The sequence below is a fragment of the Blennius ocellaris genome, assembly GCF_963422515.1.
Source record: "Blennius ocellaris genome assembly, chromosome: 12".
In the NCBI taxonomy this organism is placed as follows: Eukaryota; Metazoa; Chordata; class Actinopteri; order Blenniiformes; family Blenniidae; genus Blennius; species Blennius ocellaris.
Window position 1 is genome coordinate 9377850 of NC_137661.1, and position 23329 is coordinate 9401178.

The 23329-nt window shown below is 39.3% G+C and overlaps 1 protein-coding gene across 3 annotated transcripts in view; it reads right to left on the minus strand.

The window, feature by feature from the left end:
- Positions 1 to 5069: 5069 nt before the first annotated feature.
- lepr (leptin receptor) overlaps positions 5070 to 23329 on the minus strand; it is a 36455-nt gene continuing 18195 nt past the window's right edge. For 2 of the 3 annotated variants that reach the window (XM_080505797.1, XM_080505798.1), the window contains 17 exons: positions 22026 to 22155; positions 21236 to 21420; positions 17888 to 18036; positions 17400 to 17541; positions 15923 to 16083; positions 15726 to 15825; positions 14530 to 14629; positions 13938 to 14152; positions 12841 to 12995; positions 12198 to 12351; positions 11943 to 12025; positions 11304 to 11517; positions 9025 to 9219; positions 8817 to 8900; positions 8615 to 8711; positions 8170 to 8245; positions 5070 to 6881 (listed from right to left, as the gene is read on the minus strand). In XM_080505797.1, the coding sequence (XP_080361923.1) occupies positions 5973 to 6881; positions 8170 to 8245; positions 8615 to 8711; positions 8817 to 8900; positions 9025 to 9219; positions 11304 to 11517; positions 11943 to 12025; positions 12198 to 12351; positions 12841 to 12995; positions 13938 to 14152; positions 14530 to 14629; positions 15726 to 15825; positions 15923 to 16083; positions 17400 to 17541; positions 17888 to 18036; positions 21236 to 21420; positions 22026 to 22155 (3149 nt within the window). In that variant the 3' untranslated portion in view covers positions 5070 to 5972. The remainder of the gene's footprint in view (positions 6882 to 8169; positions 8246 to 8614; positions 8712 to 8816; positions 8901 to 9024; positions 9220 to 11303; positions 11518 to 11942; positions 12026 to 12197; positions 12352 to 12840; positions 12996 to 13937; positions 14153 to 14529; positions 14630 to 15725; positions 15826 to 15922; positions 16084 to 17399; positions 17542 to 17887; positions 18037 to 21235; positions 21421 to 22025; positions 22156 to 23329) is intronic. The other variant, XM_080505799.1, reaches the window with a different exon arrangement.

Here is a 23329-nt window from a genome sequence, read left to right on the forward strand (position 1 = left end):
CTCACACATCAAAGGAATACTTCTAGAGGGGGAGTCAAAAATAGAGAGCAAGTGCACAGAAGCCTGGGGTGTTGTGTTTCCACATGCCCCTCATAGACCCCAAAGCAATTAGGCCTTAATTGAGTGTCGGAGTGAAAAGGGGGCCATTGAGCAGAACCTCTTTCACCCTGTTAGCCAGAGACAAGCATGCTTTGTGACACACACTCTGTCTGATCTGGAGGCATTTCGTTCATCCGACCCACTTACAACAGATGAGGCCGAACCAATGAGATGCCCCAGGTTCCTCCCAAAGACTCTTGTGCAGCTCACGTTTTCTCCTACAAACAAGCGGGCGTGTTTTACCATGTAGATGATTGGGCTAATGGTTTTTCTTCAATGTCAGTTTGTGGCCTACAAAAATGTGGGCTAATGGTCCTCTTTCCTCCTGCAATCAGGATAATAAATCTGAATAGACAAGGATGGCATGCTTTAATACTGACAGCCTGTTTGTCACCAGTGGGCTAGAGTGACCCAATTGTTAATAAAACAAAACAAACAAAAAAAACAACAACCCAACAACAAAGAAACTGTATGTAGATTGACTGGCATAATGCTGCCAAACTGTAATTGTTGGACAATATGCATCAATATCAGTTGCTTAATTACAAAATAGGTTACTCTCTGGGTTTATTTACTGTTGTTTATAATCAGAATTTCACAAATTGAAGGACCTGCAAAACTCCTCCTTTCCTGGTATTTTCAAAGCCAGACATTATTTCATCACATGACTGGACACTATTTCTACAATGTTTGTTTGTTTTTTAATGTTTATTTTGTTTGTTGCATAACTTTTTGCCTTTTTCACTTTGATACAACTAATGTACATTTGTTAATGATTTTTCACATTAGCAATGCTATATAAACTACTTCATCATGAGCCACTGAAAACACCATACTGTTGTTATCGTATGTGATGTAGTAAATATGCGTGAAAAACTTTTTGTGACATTTTGTTTTAAAAGGAAAGACATTTTGGCCAAGCTTCATCACTCTGTGAAAAATGAAAAAGGTGAAACAATATTTCAAACATGTACAATTGTTTAGAAGCTACATAATGCAATCAAGAGGCAATTAGACAAGCTGTGTTTTATTATCTGAATACATGGAGAAGGTATCATCTTAAGTGCGCTTATTTGTTTTGTTTTGAATATAGCATTTTTGTAGCAAATTGATTTTTAAACTGTTGAAAAGGGTCATTGCTCCAAAATGAAATCTCTCCAGGTGACTGATGAAATGAATGGTAAGGCTTTAGCTACTTGTATATTTATAGCCTCGCCTGGGAGCAATGTGGTGAAAGAACAATATGCATGTCCTCCCAAATCCCATCTGAGGCGTCCAGCACAGAAAGGGCCCCAAGAAAAGGTCCCAGAGGTCAGCACAGCTCCTGTCGACATGTTTTTTTTCCCACACATCTTTCCCTCCCTCTCTCTGTTTCCTCGTCTTCGTTCCACCTGATGCTGCAGATGCTTTCACATCTGTTTTTGCCACTTTGACTATAGTCCTTCATGGTTTGCACTTTGTTTTTTTTCTCTCTGTGTCTCCTCTCCTGTCCTCATGAATGTCGACAACCTTGATTTGCCAATAATCCAGCTTCAACAAGAGCTCACAAGGCAGATTATAAGAAAGGGGAGAGGCTTTGCATTCCCAAAGAACACAAGTCTGCCCAGCTTGCTGTGCTGTGGTGGCTGACAAGCAAATCACACTTTTATCTCACCTCATGTTTATTGAAGGAGAGAGAGAAAAATACCCCGTGCAGCATGCACAAACCAGCAAAGGCAGATTCTTTGGATTTCCTCTGTGGTTGCAGAGTTTTGCAGTGAACTCACCACAATCTGACCTTTACCCCACTTCAAAAGCCAACGTTAATAAGTATCAGTAGCTCAAGCCTTTCATGATCGCTGCACAAATTAATACTAGTCAATCAATGAGGGATTTACAATGTCAAGCTGCTAAATCTTTTTCCTGATTCACATTAACAGGGTTGATGGCAACAGTTGGAGCATGAACACTGATGTCAGAGCGTGTGTGTGTGTGTGTGTGTGTGTGTGTGTGTGTGTGTGTGTGTGTGTGTGTGTGTGTGTGTGTGTGTGTGAGTGTGTGTGCGTGCACGTCTGTTTGGGCAATGCCTGTAGAAACATGTTGACGTATCGTCTTTTTATTCCCCTTCTTGCTGCCATTTGTTTTCGGCTCCTCTGGTTTTGTTTACACAATATGAGTGATTTCAATCATTGTGTTTTATGGGTGTTAACACAATAAATATATATTGTTTTTCAATTAAGTTGTGCTTTTTTGCCTTTGCTGAAGCTGTGGTGGGTGTTTCCTTATTGCTGTGGATAATCTCAGCTCACCACTGAAACACACGACGGCACGTTTTCGGAGAATATGACTCGTTTCTGGAATGAGTTAACAAACTCAAACTTTATCTCTCAGAGAGAACGGTGTTTATTGGTTGTCCAGACATTATGTGCAGTGACGTGTTGAAGTGCTTAACCCATCAAGAAAAATCACTCAACTCTGCTTTGCCGATCAGCTTTTCTACTGACTGCTGGGTTTCGTTGTTTTAATATTGCCACTTCAGAACACTGACATGTATTGCAAGAGCAAAATAATGCGTGAAATCATAAGTGAAATCATCTCACACAGTTTTGTTTCGTTATTTCAACTGTTGACTTTAATGGTGGAGCTTAATGTGGTAGTTTTGTTTGCTGTTTTATATGTATTTGTTTGACTCTGGCCTGTTCACATGTGGGGAGCATCAAAACAATGCATCTACATTATGGTTTATTCAGACATATGATAAAAAACAATATTTTGATGACTTAATTCTTTTTTAGAAATTGCATTTTAGTTTAATAACTTCTCAACCTTGTGATGTTTGCAGCTCTGTTGTTTCATTCAGTTAGCCTGTTGATGCTCTAACTGCTGTAGTTCTCTGTGTACTCATGTTCCCTCCTACAGCACAAAAACATGTGCAACAATATAATTGTATTCCATGAATTGCCTTTTGGCATGATTGTGTGTTTGCTTTTGTTTGCCCATGACGGATTTGTTTTTTCAGTGTCACTGAATGACTGTAAATTATGTTTATCAATGTGGTTAACATGAAAACAGTTAAGCGGTTGCCAATAGAAACATTTAAATATTTTTTTTTTTCGGCTATTGGATTACACAAAATCAGTTACAGAAAATCTGCAGTGTCACTTGTTTTAGCTTTGGTGTTTAATGTCTTCTGAAGAAAGATCATAATTTGCCTTGGGTAACTAAAAAAGTCCGTTTTCAACACGTTCATTGCCTCCTATCCCCACCTGTATAATTAATGGAGATTTACACCACCTCGTCAGTGTTTGACCTTTACTGGATTCACTTTCTTCCGGTTGGCTCTCAAATATTCAAGTCTGCTTGTTGTACCCTGTTGTTTATGGCTCCACTTGAATCCTTGCTCCGTTTTGTCTTTGCTTTGTCTGCCTGCCAGCTTGTCTTTCTTTTTTTGTCTTTTTTAAAAAGTGTTCAGTCAAATCTCGACCTGTGTTCTGCTGTGCTGTTTGAATCTGCACTCTGAGCTGTGGCAGCTGCAAATAATTGGGAGGTGGGACGTGGATATTGTTTTCAGTGTACTCTAGTTGTGTACGAATGTCACTGTTGTAATTTCTCCGCGCATCGGTGTAGTTTAGGAAACACTGTCATTTTCTGTTTATTTTCCTGTCACTCTTCCTGAATGACTTTTGTTTAACACACTGATGTGTTGGTTCTTACTGTTCCATTTTTATGCTTACAGTCCCATGTTACATGTTTTCTCCATCAAGCAGTTTGACAGTTCAACTGCATGATTGTTGGACAAGCATTGCTTTATATCATCTGCTTTTTAAGCAGATGATGAAGTAATCAGAAAGAATTGACAATATTTGCTTAATGGTGGCAAATATCATGTAACTATTCTAAAATATGACAGGTAGTTGTTTTTTGACAGACGATCCTAAAGGAAAAAATGCTGAGAAATGCAAAGATTTGACTAAAGTAGAAAAAAAAAATGGAGTCGACCAAAAAAAGAAAAGTAGTGCAAACAGTAGTTAATCAAAACCATCTGATCTACTGCTTGCTTATCAGAAGAATCTATATTCATGTTAAGCAGAATGGGGTTTCGCTCACAGCTGGGCCCATTCTTCTTCTATGGTCTCACAGTTGTTGGTCTTTGATCCCCATAGCAACAATAGCGCAATAGTTTTAGTGCAGCAAAACTAATCTTGACCTCTTAAAGTAACTCTGCCACCATAAACAGACTTTGCCCTTCTCTGTCACCTTTCCTTGTATAGCCATGTCTGGACCTGATGTTGCTTCAGGCCTGAGCACCTTTTACCCTCTCATTTCCAGAGGCAGCAGGACTCCTCATCATAGTGGCCTTCTATGGTAAATACGAAAAGAGATGGCAGAGGAAAAAAAAGAAAGCACAGAGCGCCTTTAAGGACACAGCCTGCATGGCACCTCTGAAATAGCAGCACACAGAATCCCTCCACTGTGCTTTTGTGACATCTTGTGTCTGTTAAGTGAAACTACATCTGTTTTGTCTTGGAATCATGGCGGATGTGAAATAATTGCTCTCTTAATGACAAAGTGAGCAGAATCTACTGTGTTTTACTGTATGGAGTACACATTAACCTTAAATTACTATTAGGAAAACACTGAATCACGAATAAAAAACACATTTATAGTGTCAGAAAGTGGTCATATTTTATGTATTTAACATAAAGATGGAGTTTTGGAAATTGAAAAAAAAAAAAAAAATGGCAGTCATGATGTACTCAGACCAGCCGGATCACATGACTTCCACCCAAAACCTCTTGCATCCAATATTTTTTTCAAATATACTACCTACCTACCTGCACCCAGTGTTTTATGTATGATCTTCCTGGCAAAACTATTGGGTTCTTTACCCTGCAGCTCCCTTATTATTTGGTCAAATAATGAAAACACACACACACACAAAGTTCACAATAAATACTTTATTTTTATTTATTTTTTTTAACCATGAAAAATACAGAAAAGATATTTATTTAAAAGACTTATTTGTGTCCGTCCTGTTTTGTATTCCCATCTTTTTAATAATTTTGGTCATCTTTAAAATTCAAATGTGAATTATTTTGCCTTTTATATAGAAGTATAATTTAAAATATTCAAACACAGGACAAAAATTGACATCACACATGTCAGTTACAGGATAGCACAAAGTACAAAAAATACTTTGGGTTGAATGAGTCAGTCCATGCGGATGTCAATGCACAAGCTGCGTATGACTGCATAACCTAACACCTGCAGTTACTTACTGACTTTCACCATCAGCTGACTTCATTTAGGCACAAAGAGCTTTGAAGTGGCATCCAAGTGTCGGGCTGTACTTCACAGTGAAACCTACTTTGAGAAGCCGAAACTGTGCAGATTGTGGGGGTTTCCACTCTCTTGCTCTCTTTCATCTTCCACTTAAACACAGAAGATACTATTCCACACGTCTGCTTTTCAAAATTGTAGCCAACAATTTAATTCCCCAGGTGGCACTCTGCATTCCCTCTTGATGAACCAGTGTACCTTCTCTACACACGGCCTGTTACTGTCCACTCTGCATGTGCTTTATTTTCCCCCCAAAATCATCCGCATCAGTCACAGATTCTGCACGATGGAATTATCGCACGCAAGAATGTGGACTATAATGCTTCATGAAAAACGAAAGAAATGCCAATGAATGAGGCCCGTGCCCTTTGATGTCTTTTCCCATGTAACACGAAAGCCACAACGATTGCAATCACACATAAGTAGAGAGGTGCTTTTACACTTTCCAGCTCCACACCTCACTATGCCTGGTGGAACAAATGCAAATCTGCTTTGGCAAATGCAGAATCATGACACAGTGAACAACACGGAGGATTTGATGGAGCGCCGGTGTGTTACAGCGGAGGTGTGCCGTCGAGTTTTTGCGTTGCGAGTTGCCTCATGTACGCAGCAGTTCTGTACTGGGGCAGGTATACCGGGGAAAAGCTGGGCGGCATCTCTGGTGGCGGCTCGCTCGAGCTCTCGGGGTCGAGCAGTGGGTGAGACTCTATGGAACGACCCTCCTTGTTCAAAACACTTTTGAGAAGCTCCGTTTTTGTTTCCTCGTCTTCACTCTCCTCATCCTCAGCTTGATAGTCCATTCCCAGATAATATAACTCTTTCTCCTTCTTCATCTCCACTTCATCTTCTTGTTCTGATGTTTCGGAAAACTCCTCAACGGAGTTGTAAGAGCAGGCGTGCCGGGGGTCATCCATATCCCCAGGCCGACAACTGTCAAGCTCCCACAAGCCACCGGGGAAAGATCCTGAAATGTCAGAGTTGTTGGCGGAGAAATTGCCCTCATCACTGGAGCTGTTGCCAATACTTTCCTTGTCATGAAGATGGAATGGCTCCTGGTCCTGATTCAATTCAGAGGGCAGCACGGTGGCATACGTGACAGAGGATTGGGCCGAAGTGTCAGTGCTTCCTTGGTGCTGGTCCACCCGAGAAGAAAAGGACTGCAATTCATCAGTTCTGAGGTCTAAAGTGGTTAAAACATCCAGCGTGTTGGCTACCGAAGGGGCTCCACTCAGAAGACCCTCGCTCTCTGTAAACTGGCTGACTCTGCGGTCAAATCCTGGGGACAGGGAGATAGTCGCTGCAGTGGCCTGGTCAGGGGTCAGGGACACAAGTGGGTTTTGGATCAGGGCGGCGGTTTGAGTTTTGTCCACGACGATAACGTTGCTCATTTTTTCAGGGGGCAGCAGCAGTGGCCAGGAGGGCAGACCTTCTGGAGCTCGGAACAGGTGGTCATAGGCGTCCACCTAAGAGAGAGAAGCAATGCAATGAAGTTAAAATCTGTCTTTAAATCAGGAACCCATGATAAAAGTTTGAAAATGACACCCCAAAATGGCCTAAGATCAATCATATACACACTGATTATGGCCATGTCATAAATAACAACGGTACTGAGCTTTCCTGCATGAAAGCAGATGTTGGGTGCTAAACATCTTCCCTGATGTGAATATCATCAACCTATATAATATGTTGACGTTTAATGCAAGGGAAGATCCCACTGAGCAATGATTGGTCCAGATGACGTCTTTAACACGTCTCCAGGGAGGCCACAATCAATGTTTTTTTGTACGTCTTTCCTGGACATTGCAAGGCCGTCCCATATGGACGTCATGGAAACATCCAAGCAAGACGTCTGGATGACGTGACACAATGAAAAAAAAAAACCCAAACAAAATGTGACACCAGCTGGGATCAAATGTATGTTTTGGTTTTTTTTTAATAAAGCTTCCGCAAGGCCTGGACTATATAATGATAATGAAATATATTCAACTGTACTAATATGTTTCATCACTTCACCAATGTGTGCAAACTTATTGTTGAAAATGACATATATTATTATATCAACCATTTATACAGAATATCAATTTCAAGGACAAGGGATTACAGTTACACTGGCGTATATACAGGTTGTGTTTCTTTTTGGAGGACGTAGCATAAATTTTCACCTCTGAGCCTAATGTGTTGGGGATCATTGATTCCCCCGTCTGATTTAGGGGTCTCATTTGTAGTGCTCAGCAAATATCGTGTGATAGAACAGACATTTGAACTGTGCGTGGTTAATGCTGTGAAATGATCACGGGATGTCCACACTTTCTCCCCAACATCCTCTCCCAGAATTAACTTTGTCTCGCAAATGTGACGTGTTCTGGAATTAGTTTTTCCTCTTTGTCATCTGTAAAAAAAACAAGTTTTCCTTTTCATGCAGATTATTCACCTTAACCTGTCTAAACTATTTAAATTCTACCAACTCGACAATAACATTGTCGTTATGATTGTCATGCTTGAGCTGAGCACGGCTTACTTGGCATATCTTAATTGCTCTGTCATGTTTCATCATTAATTTGCTCAAATAATAATCAGTGGGGTAAAATGCATATTTTCTGTTATTGCTTTTCTTTCTGAAGAACTAACAGGCTGTGCCACTGAGATATTACCTTGGGAATTGCTTTACAATTCTCATCAATATTGTTTGCTAATTTAGTTACAAGTAAACTTATCTGAACATCATTTTTGTTTGTTTGTGCATTTATTTACCTTTTTGAAGTCCAGCCCTCGAGCCCATGAACACTTCTTTGGGTTGGGAACATTTTTCCACACAACCTTTTTCATCCTGGAAATGAAACAAAACAGATATTCAGGTTAGACATAACATGTAAACACTTCTTTTTCCTCACATATTCCTCCTCTCATCAATCACCAAATTCACCTTTGCAACCAGTTAAATGTCACCTCATTTTTTTTTTTTTTATTGTAGGTGTCTCTTCACTCTGGATTAACCGCACATAGGATTACCATCATTTGTCAAGGTTGTCAAAAAAACTGAACATACATATGACATCTTATACAGTCTCAAAAAAAGGTTGGCTGTCTTCATTAGAGTAGCTTTTGTTTGTTTGTGACTGAACATAATTTGGGAAAATTCTTTTTTTTTTTTCTGCAAGTTTGAAGCTTTATCACCACCCGTTTCAGAGGCTCTTACTGGTTTTGGGAAAGGACCAAGGTGGCAAACAGAACAATGGAAAGGAAGGAGACGATCATCATCATCATCATGTACACTGCAGGATCTCCTCTGGTCGCTTAACAAAAAGACAAAAAACACATCTCAGCTTTATGTGATGCTATAAGTCAGGGTGCTGGAATTATGTAATGCTTTAACCACAGCTGGAAACCATCAAACATACCCAATGTGAACACCGGCCTCCCTTCCCCATCAGCAAACACTGGATACAAGTAGAAGCCATACTCCTCAGAGGCAAAGAAGTCACCTGACAGGACAAATCAAAACAGCTGCATGTTAATTTGACCAAGTAGACATTTACTTGGAAGAAAACACACTGGTAACCGGTCAAAATAGAAAAATCAAGGTGACGCAGACGGAAGAGGAATCACTTCTGAGATGAACAGCACGGTCTGTGTAGGGAATCCTGGTCCATGGTTCTTCAATCCCTCCAGATTCTTGCTGTCTCTGTGGAGACCACTGGACCACCATGGACAGAGGCGCAGAGCAGTTCTCCCACAAGCTCCACGAGAGCGACACGCATGTGCTGTTGATAATCGCCGCATGAAACGAACGCACACAATGACCTGCGAGAGAAGAAGTGACGGCAATAGAATGAATACAACGCGTCAGATTCCGAATGCCCAATGCAAAGGACGCTTGGAGGACGACTGAAGTGTCCTTAGACTATTTACAGAGGTCGATGTGTTTTCAGTTATATTCATTTATTTTCAATCCACTTTTCTATCTAATCTGCAAACAGGTGGTCATTTTGTTATATGTCTTTTCCTTTAACGATTGACTGCAGTTTCAGCCACTACATACAGGGTCTCTGACCTTTATCAGGGAGCCTTTTGTGATGGTGGTGGGTTGAATTACAGAAAACATTTATTATAAAAAAAAAAAGACATCTGGCAAACTTGGACAGGCCTCACTTGCAAAATCTGTTTACCTGTTGTTGATGCCCATAGATATATATTATTTAGAGAAAAGGCACCAACTAAATCAGAGACCTTAATCAGGATTTTGATGATTTAATGTTTGATCTTGATGTGATGATGGGAATATTTATATTGTGTCTTGTTTACATTATCAGTTGTAGTATGTATGCAAAATGGTTCAGTACAAATAAATAACATGGTAACTCAATCCCAGTCAGAATAAATCATGGCATTTCTAACCTGCCACAGACTACTAATATTAATACTACTTATTTAAACATGTCAACTGAACTATGTGGGAAAAACCGAATGCAAGCTTTTATCCCATGAAGCCATGTTTGTTTAACTGTTTGGAATAATCTGTAATATAAAATAGGATTCTTGGCTTAGTCAAAAGCTTGCATGTAATTTGTAGGAAGAATCTTGTACAAAAAATTGAAAACATTCATATTAAATATTCTGACATCCACCTCCCATTGGTTTAAGTGAAATACAATTATCTGTGAATATCTAGAATCCCGATTAGCATCAGTGAAGCTGGATTGGAAAACAGGTTCACTAGTAGTCTCCTACATATTTATCGAGCACATACTGACCCCAACAACTACTTTTTCCCCTCCAAACTAGAAAGAGAAAATATGCTGTCCGTGCAGGTACTGTGGCAGCTTGACATTTTGGAGCTGCATAGTTGTTATTTTAAATGGTAATGGCAGTGTAAACATGTGCTCTGTAATGCCCTCACATAAGTGAAAAGATGTTTAACGAGAAATGTTTTTGTGAAAACAAATTAGGGAAAATAAAAAAACTGGCCATCTTCATGGAAAAGCATTCCTATTTCTGCCAGTTACAAGTCTGAATCATGAGTAATGGCAGAGACGGAAATTACCCACACGCACACAGACGGCTGTCATTAAAACAAAATGAATGTTGTTGCCGCTGTTGTCGAATGTAACAAACATTATTTGGAACACTGAAGCTAATGGCTGCCGGGTCTTAATCAGGGCTTAAAGCCCTCCACAGAGAGACATGCAGTGTATCTTCGCTGTATGTGTCCATGTAGGGCTGATTTTACTCCAAGCTTTGGTGCACATTATTCTATTATGTACGTATTAAAATGAAGAATAGTCATAGCCGCAAATGAACGCACACCAACGCCAAAGAATAGCCTTACTCTTACTTTATGGTGTCTCAGAAACAACAAAACAAATCAAAGCATCCAACTTAATGTTTTCAAAATCAGAAAATATGAAATAGCAGGCAAATTAGTTTATGGGTTACTTGGATAAGAATAAGTCAGAAACCTGGGTAAGAGTCAGCATCTTGTTATTTTCTTTCCAGTGAGCAGTCTGTGGATACTAACACTGAATCATGAATCTGTAACTGCTGATGAAACTCTCTTCCTATTGTATTAAAAAACCCAAAAAAAAACATCTCTAATTGTAAAAATAAAACAAAAGGGTTTGAGTGTCTGAGACTAAATGATTGATCACAGGTTTGATGGATTATTGACTATTGAAATGTTGCTTTCATAATACTGTAACCATGCATTTTAAATTCATTGTATTGTTTGCATGTAAGTAAATGTGTTAATTCTTAACCATTCTTATTTCATGCCTAAACTATATGATCACTTTGAGGCAGAAATGAGTATGATCAAAATTAAAATGAGTCAAAGGTAGAAAAGGTACATGTCATTTTGACATCAACCAGGAAGTCTGGGACTCACTCACGTTTTGGCTTTCTTTCCAGCGTCATGTTAATGTTGCCCGAGGAGTTTCCCAGGTTGTTGTAGGCCTCCACAGTGACGGTCTGGGGCTCCTGGTTCCACTCAAAGCTGTAAGAGGACACCAGCTTGATCTGCTGTCTTTTCACAACGCCACCCGCACCCTGGTGCTGGACTATGAACCCATCCACACAGTAGGAGCTTCCAGGTACACGGTGAGGCTGGAAGGCAAGCAGCATTTTAGGGTTAGTTGAGTTGTAACTACGATAAAAATATACTGTTGTTAACATCTTTAAAAAAGAGAGAGAGAGACTGCGCAATTTTCTTTGAGCAGCTGATGATGCATTGCTGTCATTTTTCACAATAGTTTCCTGAAACGAGAGTAGAAACTTCCCTTGGTGCATGCTCTACTGCTGTGATACATGCCGCTTTATCTTTTCACATACATGTAATATTCTTGATAAATGTACCATTGTGGACCTCAGACTAAGAAAACAAATGTTCTTTTGGTCAATAAACCTGTTTATATATCTATTTGGGATGGATTCTGCTTCCTGATCAAATTAACACCGTTCTGATTATTTGTTGACAGTGAAAACACAGTAACACTAAACATTTAACCACGAGTTTAAATATGTCTGCCTACCTCAAACAACAGAGTAATGTTCGTCTGGTTTCCGAAGGAAGTATCCTGACGGATCCTCCAAAAATCAGGGCCATACTGAGGGGCTGAGTCAGGAGACAAACATTCCAGGTTTTACTTCAGTTAGATGGTGTTTGTATGGGACATTTTCCACATGTGAATATATATCAGGAGAGATTTGTCGAGGTTTTCATCTTCTCAAACAGTTAGAGATGCTAGAACTTGAAGTCAAGAAATGTATTTCTTGAAAGATTTTACCTCTGCTGTTTTGTGGTGTGGAGTGAACAGTCTCACTCCATTCGCTCCAGTATCCAGTGCCATTTGTGTGCATGCAGCATACTTGGACGACGTACACCTGGCACATGTCTGACACGGCAACCTCTGCCATGGCAACACGCACTGACCTCAGGACCTGCAAACAGAAGATGTTTAAGTCTTTGGGGAAAATGGAAAAGAAGAAACCTAATCTGTGAGGAGGACAGCTGCGCTCCCTCTATTTTCTCCTCAATGAAAGGAAGTTTATTTTTTCCCCTCATTTTTGATTGGCTTTTTACTGGATCTCTTCAAGATGACACAATAGAAAGCATGCGTCTAATTTCAAATAGTATTTTTTTTTAATAATAAGATTGGAACTGAAATTTATAAAAAGAAAATAATAATATTGTCTGACATGGAGCATCATGATCTAGACCTGTAGATCCACATACTTGAATTTCCCCCTGTATTGGTGGATTTGATGTGTCATCACTTAGTGAGAGATGTGACTACTGCAATGCATTGTGTTCTGCATATGTACACATTCATCCAGCTTTAAGTTGAGGAGCACACGTTCATAAATGTTGTCTACAACTTGTAATGGTAAACAATTGTCAACAAAGCTGCGGACAGCAGAAGAGCTCACCTTCCACTCTGGCTGATCTCCGAGAGGAGATTTTGGCCGGTAGCGAAACTGACACTGAAGACCTTGTGCTGGCAGAGACGGTGGCTCCCAGGTGACCGTCAGCACCCCGTTCCTCTGGCTGACTGCTTTCACTGTAGTGGGGGGGTTGGGTTTCACTGTGGGTGGGCCAAACCATGCAGAATAGTTTCAGTTTGTTTCACAACATGTCAGTAATCATGTATATATTGCTGTAAAAACATCAGATAATTCAATTCAATTCAGTTTTATATGCATGGCTCCAAATACAACAGTCATTTCAAGGCACTTTTACAGAGAAAAACTCAATAAAAGTCCACATGAGCAAACATAAGTGACAGTGGAGAGGAAAAAGTCTGTTTTCCCTGCAGAACCAGACTCAGGTGTGGCACCTTTCTGCTGTACGGGTTGGGGTTCGGTGGATAGAAGGAGAGACAAAGACAGGACAGAGAGAGGGATTGTGGGCAGGGACTCAAACCCTGGTTTGTATATGGGATAAGGATTCTCCATTCAATTCAGCTGACGGAGCTCCACTCGCTGCAGGCAAATCCACTCAGCCTTTATTAGTCCATTCTCAACACTGTTTTAATTCTTTTGATTACAGGGAAGGATTTTTTTTTTCTTTATTAGTTCAGATCAGGAAACCAGCCCATAAACAGAAGTGGCTCAAATACTCACATCCTTTACTTTAATACAAGTAAAGATAGGATGTAAAAAACTTTAGCTTAATCACTCAAATTCACTATTTTCTGTACTGTGAGTATCCAAGGTTGTTACTCTCAGGTCCACTTTCACTGTCGCTCTGAATTGTGACTGTAAATGTAACCAAAGAAGAAAACTGAAACGCACTCTGTTTTGATGAAGTTATGCAAGTGGTCGGTTGCTCATGGGTGAATATCGACTTAACAGTCACACAGATTAAATAACTGAATGCCTTTTCTTCGTGGCTGAATATAATTCTCTGTTTTGGAATCATCTTCAGTTGTAAGACGTAACAAGCCAGTTTTGACAACGTAAGGAGGAGAAAGTACAGCGGCTGTAACAAGTTGTCAGAATTACAACGTTTTAAAAATGTTACTCACCATGATCGATCGGTGAAATATAGACGGGTTTGGACTTAATGGGGCCGAACATGGAGGGCATCTCCAGCCACAGTTTGTAGCAGTTCATTCTAAGAGGTTGGATGATGCAAGTTGTTGACCTGGATTTCACTGCAACGCATTCCGGGTCCATAGCCCCCGTGTCCTCCCCAGCTCTCTCCCTCGCCTCCATCTCGTCGCAGGTCAAGTCGGCCCACCTTCATTCAAAACAAGACAAAACATAACGTCAACTCACCTTGACCACATATAATTCAGCATTATGTCTCACCCTGAGAAAATGAAACTTTCAAACTTTGAGACGTTGTCAGCTTTAATATCCACATGCTGGGAAAAGGTTATCAGACTGACCCTCGTCGTTTTACTGCTGCGCCAATCAACCTTAGTGAAGCCCACCCTACACTGATTCAGAGGATATCATACTTACAGTAATACTTTATATTCAGAAACATCTAGTTTTTAGGCACGTTGCCTTGTAGGTTTTTGATGCATGTTTCATTAATGATGTGCACTTTTGCACAAACAAGTGCACGTAGTGAAAGAACGACTCTTTATATTACAGTAAATGTTGCCTTACTTGGATCTAAATGTGGGCTTCGTCCACTGCGTCATTGTCCAACTGCAGTCCATTGCATCAATGTCACCATTGGTTTCACAGTTTATATCAATTGGTGCCCCTGAAACACACAAAACAGAAACACTGTGAGGTTTAAGGGCAAAGACGAGCTTCACATGGAATATCTTTTGAGCTCTGCGGTTCATTTGTTTTCATTGCTGTGTGGAAACATGTTATCACTCTCTTTCCTGTCTTTGATCAATTCATGAGAGAAAAAAAACAAAACAGGATTTCCAGCAATGTTATCCCCGCAAAAATCTATTGTGGAGGTTTATTTATATAATCTGTCTACAGTTTTTAAATAGATATATATTTTTCTAAAATATCTGTTGAAACGTGGGGCAAAGGTGCAATAACACATTACAGCCAAAATAAACAACACATGCTGGGTTTTACAGCAATTTAGTCTTTAAAAGTTTATTAGAGGTTAATTCAGCATTTAGATCTTAAAAGATGGTTCAAATGATCACATCAATGTTTCACTGGTTTTGTGAGAGGGAGTGTTCTGGCATGTATGTATGTATGTATGTATGTATGTATGTATGTATGTATGTATGTATGTATGTATGTATGTATGTATGTATGAATTACGTGTTGTATGGCTTGTTATGAATTATATGTCTGAAATGTTTAAAACAATTATTTAAATGAGGTCATACAAGTAAAAAAGAAAATTACAAAAAAGGGACAACAACAAAAATGGACAGATTTTTTTTTTTAGGTATATGAGGATGAGGGGAACTTGTGAGTCATTACATTTAGTCTGCAACTGTTTTTTATATTTTATACAGAACATATCTCCATCAAACATGAGGCACATCTATTCTGAAATGTGTGTTCTGATAAAATGCTTCGATGTTTTACCTTCTCCTCAGTGTTTTTTATTATTATTATTATATATTCTCAACAACTAAAATGTTTCCTGTTGCTGCTGCTGTTGCACATGAAAATCACTGGTGTAGATTTTAAAACCTTATATTAACTCTTCATAATTCATATTGATAACTTGCTGTGAGAAATATGGATGCTGTCTCATTAAATAGCTAATATATCTCTCTCAAAACATCTCAATATAAAAAAATACATTTAGTTGGAGGGTGACCTTGCCATAGATGAAGCACATTCTTGCCATTTTTGCTTTAAAAAAAAAAAATCACCTTCTATGTAGATCTGACTGTACGGGATGGAGAACTCCTGAGTGCACCTCAGCAGGTGGTACATCCGGTGCTCTGAAGGATGAACTGTGATCTGGCTGACCTGATTTGAACCAAAGAAAATTCACATTTAAATTTTCTAAGAGCACAAAGAGCAGTTCTTAAAAGAGTTGAGACGGGTAAGGAGAGTGTTTTCTTACCCACTGGCTGACTGCACGGTACTGACTGCGAGAGACCAGCTGTCCTAGGTTCAGCATCCACACGGCCGCGCTGGCATTGATGCTGTGGTCGTTGAACACGCAGTACACGGTCACGTTCTCCCCCGGTCGCACAACAACTTTCTCAGGAATGTAGCTCACCACTGCACACAGCAAAAAAAATCACATTTTGAAAAAGACCTTGTGATCATGCGGCTTCTTTTCTATTCTTTTATTTTCAGACAGTAAAAAAATAAAGTCTGATAAATTGATGTCACAATACCAAAGGTAACCCAAACAAAAACTGTCAAACAAACCAAACACTTCACTCTAATTCACCCACAATTCTCTCGTTATTCTATACAACGAAAACACAAGGTTTTTGTCTCAAGCTGTGGGGAAAAGATGAGGATTATTGTCTTAACTGAATGCTATGATGCATTGAACCAAAACGTCTGTTCTGTCAGCAAGGACAGAAAAGTGAACATGACTCATCAACAAATCCAAAAAGAAAGTTTCATGAATACTGGACAGATCTGCATTCTATGTGGAGTGTGTATGTGTATAACCAGAGGGATGTGGTTCTGGAGAGCTGCAGTGCTGCATGTTTCCAATGTCTCCTTGTTCCAAAACGTAAAACCTAATGAATTAGCCATCAAGAAATAAACAGAGTCTGATGACAAATCACTCATTACAATCAAAGTTGCAACTAAGTTCAGTATTCATTTCTACCTGTTTTTTATGCCACTGTGATTGTGCAGTTGGTCTCTGACCTTGGCAAACGACCTCTGATTCAGGGTTTACTGACACTGGCTGATCTCAAAATGAGTTCTGCTTCAATGGTTCGGGCTAATGAGATGGTTTCATTATTAATAGTTTTGCACCGATGTAAATGGCATAAAATGTAATCAAGATCAACACAGCACCTATGTCACATGGTTATGAATTATCATCGTCAGCACGATGAGATAAAATGAGAGATGAAATGCAGCCATTAGAACTAATTTAAAATACTGGGTTCATAGCAAATGAGGTTGAGGTGAGGTTGCATGATTTTTAGAACCCTCTCAGTCCTCCACTGAGCTCACTTGGTGCTGAAAATGACAATATAACAAATGCAAAACAACCCCATAGATTTGATTATTGCCAAAAAACAAATTTCTATCAAATGTGTTGTTTGCAAATAGACAAACATTATAAATTATACAGTCCTCTGGAAACTCATCATTGTTTATTATTAAATCCAACACACTCATTGTTCGAAGAGCCAGTCTAGGTCTGCACAGTCTGGACCCCTCCCCTTTCAACCTGTCCCTTCGTAGAGGCTAGAGGCAGGGTGGATATTGCAGCATGTCCGAAGAAAACAGGTTTTTAGTTTAAAAATATAAGGCTAGAAACGTAACATAAACTTAGCTTATAATAGTTCATGACCTTGGAACTCTTTCAACATAAACATTTTGATGGGATGAATTTTTCTTACTGTTCAGGCAGATGTGGTGAGGTTCGCTCCACTCACTCCACACTGGAGGCTCCTTGAGGCTGGAGCATCGGACCTGGACTGTGTAGTTCAGTGTGGGCTTCAGATCCAGAGACAACCTGGGCTCTCCAGGAGCAGAAACCACCTGCACACAGAAGGACAATGAACCTTCATCATCATCGTCATCATATGCAGATGACTGAATGAAAGTCATCATCACAACATGACTGCAGCTGACCTGTTGTAATACAGTCAGCCTCTAAAAACACTACGACTTTGTAATTTTGTAATTATCTTATACTCCCTATTTTCAATCATTAAAATTCGTGTTTCTTAGAACTAATTCATGTACATATTTTGTACATACTTTCAATGACAGATAATATGTCTGATAATTATAGAATTTAGCTGCATGAACTATAAGTTAGCAAATATTGGCATGTTGTTCCATTCCATGGTGTTTGGCCGATAGATAATAAGTCAGCATTTACCTGCCAGGCTGGGTCAGTAGCGTTGGATGAGTACCGGACCTCATATCTCAGTGTGCTGTCCTTGAGGTCTGAAGGTCTGTTCCAGTGTAAGATCAGCTCTCCTTCAATCGTCTGAATGTGTGACAGGTTGCCTGGAGGATTTGGTTTCACTGTGAAAGAAAGAAAGAAAAAGAAAAAAGAAAAAGCAGGACAGATTATTGTACCTCGTGTGCCACAGGAGACTTTTCATTATACGTCTGACAAATTACTCATAATGATGACACCGTCACTTAATCTCCTCTGCAACAAGGAATATGAGGTAATTTTACTCACAGCTTATTAACGCGCAGATATTCAGTTGAAACCTGCTGCTTAATTTCTATCAACTATGTACTTGTTACAGCTTGTTGCAGCTAATGATTTGCTATACTGAAACTTAGTTTCATACGAGGATAATCAAGGCCGTTGTATTATTTGTAGCAGGATTATTAATTATACACAAAGCTATCAAAAGCCTGGAGTAGAGAGTTCAAAAGAAAAACAGCCAGCATGTAATTTATTTTGTCAGCCCAGCACAAATTACATATCCTATCACTTTTAATTAAACCTCAACATAATTATAAATGCACCAAAATGTCAAAAGGATCTGGTAATATCTCTGTGATTATATATCGAGCATCAACTGTCTGTGGAAATCTGAGTTGTGGATCCAGATTTATGTTCACTGTCGCCCAGCGAAAGCCGACGGGCGTAGCTGCTACAATAACAAAGGTGCAGCTGTTCATCATTTAATCATGACACATAAATGAAGAGATAATTGAGTGACATAAAACCACAAAAATACCTTGACGGAGTGGAGAAGTGACAGAGTCTGATGATTAACAGTTGAACAATTAATTTTTCAGACTGTTCAGACACTGGGAACAAGAGACTGACTCACATCTACACTCTGGCTACACTTATTTGGCAAGTGAGTATTTTGACCATACTGCCATCTTTATGCATATTTACAAACTCTAAGCTCCATAAACATGAAAGTATATTGGATTTGAACGTGCCAGGTGATATACATTTGTGTAATGACGAAGGATGCGGCGAAAGAAGGTTAACATCTTATATCAGGGTGGCATAATTAGGTAGTTTCCTTGCTTTTGGCAAAAAGGGCCACAAGAAATATGCAACAGACTTTAAAAAGTGGAAAATAAAAAAAAAAGAAACATCCTGCACCAAACCGTCAACCATCACTGAACAAGACACATGATCCGAAAGTCAAGTTTGCATCAAGAAAATGTGAAGATGGACGTTTGAAAGGTTTTATCGACTCATGATGGCGACGTCTGATTCATCAGGTGGAAGAGCCTGTGGGGCCAACAGTAATGTTCAGAGATTCCCTCCAACTGAGGCACCAGCCAGGTGGAGGTGGATTCTAGCAAGGGCTGGTTTTATAACAAATTAACTTGTTGCTTAAGATCACCTTAAACTTAAAAGTGTTTCCAGTTGATTCTTTAATGATTTTTCTCGTGGATCAGTGATATCTGTGAGTCGAGCAAGTAAAAGACTTAAAGATAAAAGTGTTAATCCTGATTGGAGCTCTTAATCCTGCACCCCTTAATCCACAAGTGACAGTTCAGATTACATTAACTCGTGACTGTTGCTCTTCACAAAGCAAACAAGGCCTGCAAAGAGTCAATTCAGCATGACTTTTCATCCATCAAACATTTTACACACACACACACACACACACACACACACACACACACACACACACACACACACACACACACACACACACACACACACACACACACACACACACACACACACACACACACACAATGTGGCTTAAATTTAACCCACTGTCTCCGTGGTAACGTTACATTCTGTCCAAGAAATGATACAGAGTACAAAAACACAAGAAAGCAAGAGAAAATGCCCAAAGTATTGTTGTTAAGCCAAAAAGAAGAAAAAAAAATCCCTATCACTTGTCAGGTACACAATATATTATGCTTCACTCCAAATTGGATGTTTGAAAAAGATATTGAAAAGATAGTGATGACCAGAGGAAATTTTAAAAAGATAAAGGAGACAAGACAAGACAAGGAGCTCAAGGAGCTCAGTAAACCTTGACAGAATCATAATACAAAGACCATTAACATGTAAGCGATGGCGAACAGAGCGTTAACACTCTGCTCTGTTGGTTTAACACGGGAGGCCATGTTGAACAAAGTGAGCATATAAAAATCCTTCTCTGTCGCTTGAGAAACCACACAGAAACACCTGCTGTGTATTCAACACCTTGAAGGGACATGAAATGAGCTTACATTCACTCTGTAGAAGCAGCGTGTACATTCATTTATGGTACACAGTGCATTAGGAAGAGGAAGGAAAAACCGTAGGTACATGTCCGGATGTTTTGGAAAGATGGGTGTGATTTTACTGGACACTGTCAGTTGTGGACTTTTAATAATTTGCTCTTTTGTATTAAAACATGCCTTCATCAAACCCACACTAACACACATGCACACAAACACTGGGCCATGAAGCAGCAGCTTTCAGTCTATGTTGAGCCGCTGGCTGCTTAATAACAGTCCTCCTCCTTATCCGTCTTTAAGGTTCAATGTGAAAGAAGAAAACATGTTTTTGCTTCAAACACTGAGAAGTTCTGCTTCATTTTCATGCAAGGCTGCATACGCATTCTTCAGAACTTAAAGAATAAAACATGAATGCTGGGAACTATGAGTGTGCTAAATTGGCCGAAATACCCATCTTTCATCTTAATTGTCAAACATTTCACATCTTCAAACACTGACAAACTGGTAGTCTTAACTCAGATGACTCACAATAAATGGCTTTAAAAAATTGCACGTTAACATTATAACATTTAGAGGTGTTTTTTTTTTTTTTAACATTACTTTCCAGTAAGGTGCAGGAAGCCTTTTAAGTGTCAACAGCATGAAACAAAAGCTTCATTGCATGCACCAGGTGGTTATAAAGCACAACTTAGTATTCAGTTTGTTCTATGTTCAGACACAATCTGAAATGGATTGCAAACTTTAAAAAAAAAAAAAAAAAGTAATGTATATTCTTGTAACTTTCTTGATCTTTTGCTTCCTACTTGATTTTATTTAGATATATTTTAATACAACATATGTCTTGTCAGGTATAAGGTAGGTTGTGCAGGTAGGTACGTACACCCATATAAACAGGTGTTTATATGGGTGTACGTACTGTATATCGAGGCGCTGTTTTCCTGGAGGAAGCCCTTTCATTTTAAGCAAACATTTATAGATTTAAGAACATTGGAAAGCAAATTGTTTCTTTCCAAAAAAAGCAGTTTGTAACGAAACATCTCACAGAACCATCTCTTACCAGGAAATGCAGGAACTCGGAGCAGAACTGGTGGAGCCGCAGCTTCAGCGATGCTGACCGTCACTACTGTGACAAAACTCTTCATCTGATTTAAGGTGACTGAGCACAGGAAGGAGTTCTTTGCTTCACAGACGACAAGATCATCCGATGCAAGATCACTTCCATCGGTGTCCCCTTCGTGGGACCTGAAAACAGATAAAAATGACGTTGATTACCGCTTTATCAATAGGACAAAAGTGTCAAAGCAACAAAGATGTTGAGTTAATTCAAAGTGTGGTCAATTTCCCTGGAAAAACTAGATTTTTCAAATATTTATTCTGCAAATTTAAGTGACTTTTCATTTAAGGTGAAACCTTTCCACACAGTTAAGTCCACATTTGTCTTATTCAGTCTTTTTTTTAATCTTCATTAACAAGAATGACGATTCCTCAAAGTAGAGAAGTGAATAGATTTCCGTATATGTCAGACATCAGCCAAAGTACTATTTAGCCAGATTTGGTCAACCTTTACAACAGCAACAGTGCACAGCATGTAGAAACATGACATATTCTTGTATCAGGGGGTTTTAAATCAGTGTTTGCCTCTTTAATGATGTCACTATAACAGCCTAAAGCCCCCAGAGTATCTCACAGCATTCTCTTCTGATCAGAGTAAATACACAAACTTAACCCCCCCGGTGAGTAGTTAAGAAACATTTCCCCAGTTCATCACAGTGACTCGTTCACGTACAAACATGCACGTTATGGATAATAGAAAGAGAAGAATTATAACCGAGCAGCTTCATACTCACATTAACTGCTGTAGCCTGATCTCCATGAGCCCGGCCCACAGCGTGCTGGACGGATGGCCGTGAGCCTGAAGGTCACATGTTAAATTTCCCCAGTTTTCATCAACTCTGCACAGTATGTCCAAACAGGGACCTGACAAGACATTGTATTTGCATATTAGTGTGCTGTGAATAACCAGTGAGTACTTCTGAGAAATGGGCCGGGAATATTTTTCTCAGAGCTGAATGTTTCATACCTATAAAACTCTTCCTTCCCACGCCCCTTGTACTGGTACTTTGGCTGTCAATTCCATGTGTTTTTAACCTCCAAGATATTCAGACTCTCCCCCACCTTAATTAAAATTCTAAGTTATGATGCTATATCAACAGCTTCTCACTGATTTTAATAGTTATTGTCGCATCACTCCAAATTTAGCTATCCTCCATTTAAAAGGGTAGACCCTGTATGTATGTATTTTTTTTTTCATCCACAGACCACAGGTGTCACAATTAAAATATTAAAAAAAAATATTTGAAGTTTTTATGAATATGTGGTGAGTAGAATTAAGTTATAATACTATGTAAAAAATATATATATAATTATATTTTCCCCCAGACTTGGTGGCAAACAATAGTTTATGTGACAAAAACTAGGGGTTAAAGACTTCTGGAGATAAAAAAAAAAACTATAACATTAAAAACCCTGAAGCCCTTGGACAAATTTTCAAATAAATAAATAAATAATAATACTACTGCGGTCACATCTGATTGGGGGATACCTGGAGCAAACAGGCAAAATACCCATATGAATGGAAGTCTTGCAATATCATCTTGGTCCTGTTGTTGGTGTTTCAAGAGCTAAGTCACTTCTCACACACAGGAGGCCTTATAAAGCAACTGGGAGACACAGTGTAGGTCTTTAACTTCACTGTTTTGGCGTAAATCTCGGAGTCTTCATTACGACACCTGATAGATCAATAGGAGGAAGCAAACCTTCCTTACATATCACCTTGCCTGCATCTTCACATACACAGACACTAATAGAGGAGTGTTTCATGATTATTATTATCCACTTCAACTGGCTGATATCTGCTGTTTAAGCTAATAGCTTCATTAATTTTCTCTATTTTGAAAAATGTATGCAGTGGATTGGATTTTGTTGTGCAGTTTGGTAAAAGGAAGAGGGAGCCCCGGGAGAGCCTTGACAACCGCAGCAGTATAGTCACATGGTCCTCCGCCCCCTCAGGAGCCTGGGGGAGGAGGATGTTGGATGAAAAGTCATTAAAGGGTAATGAGCCCATCAGCCTGATCTTTGAGGTCATCGCTAT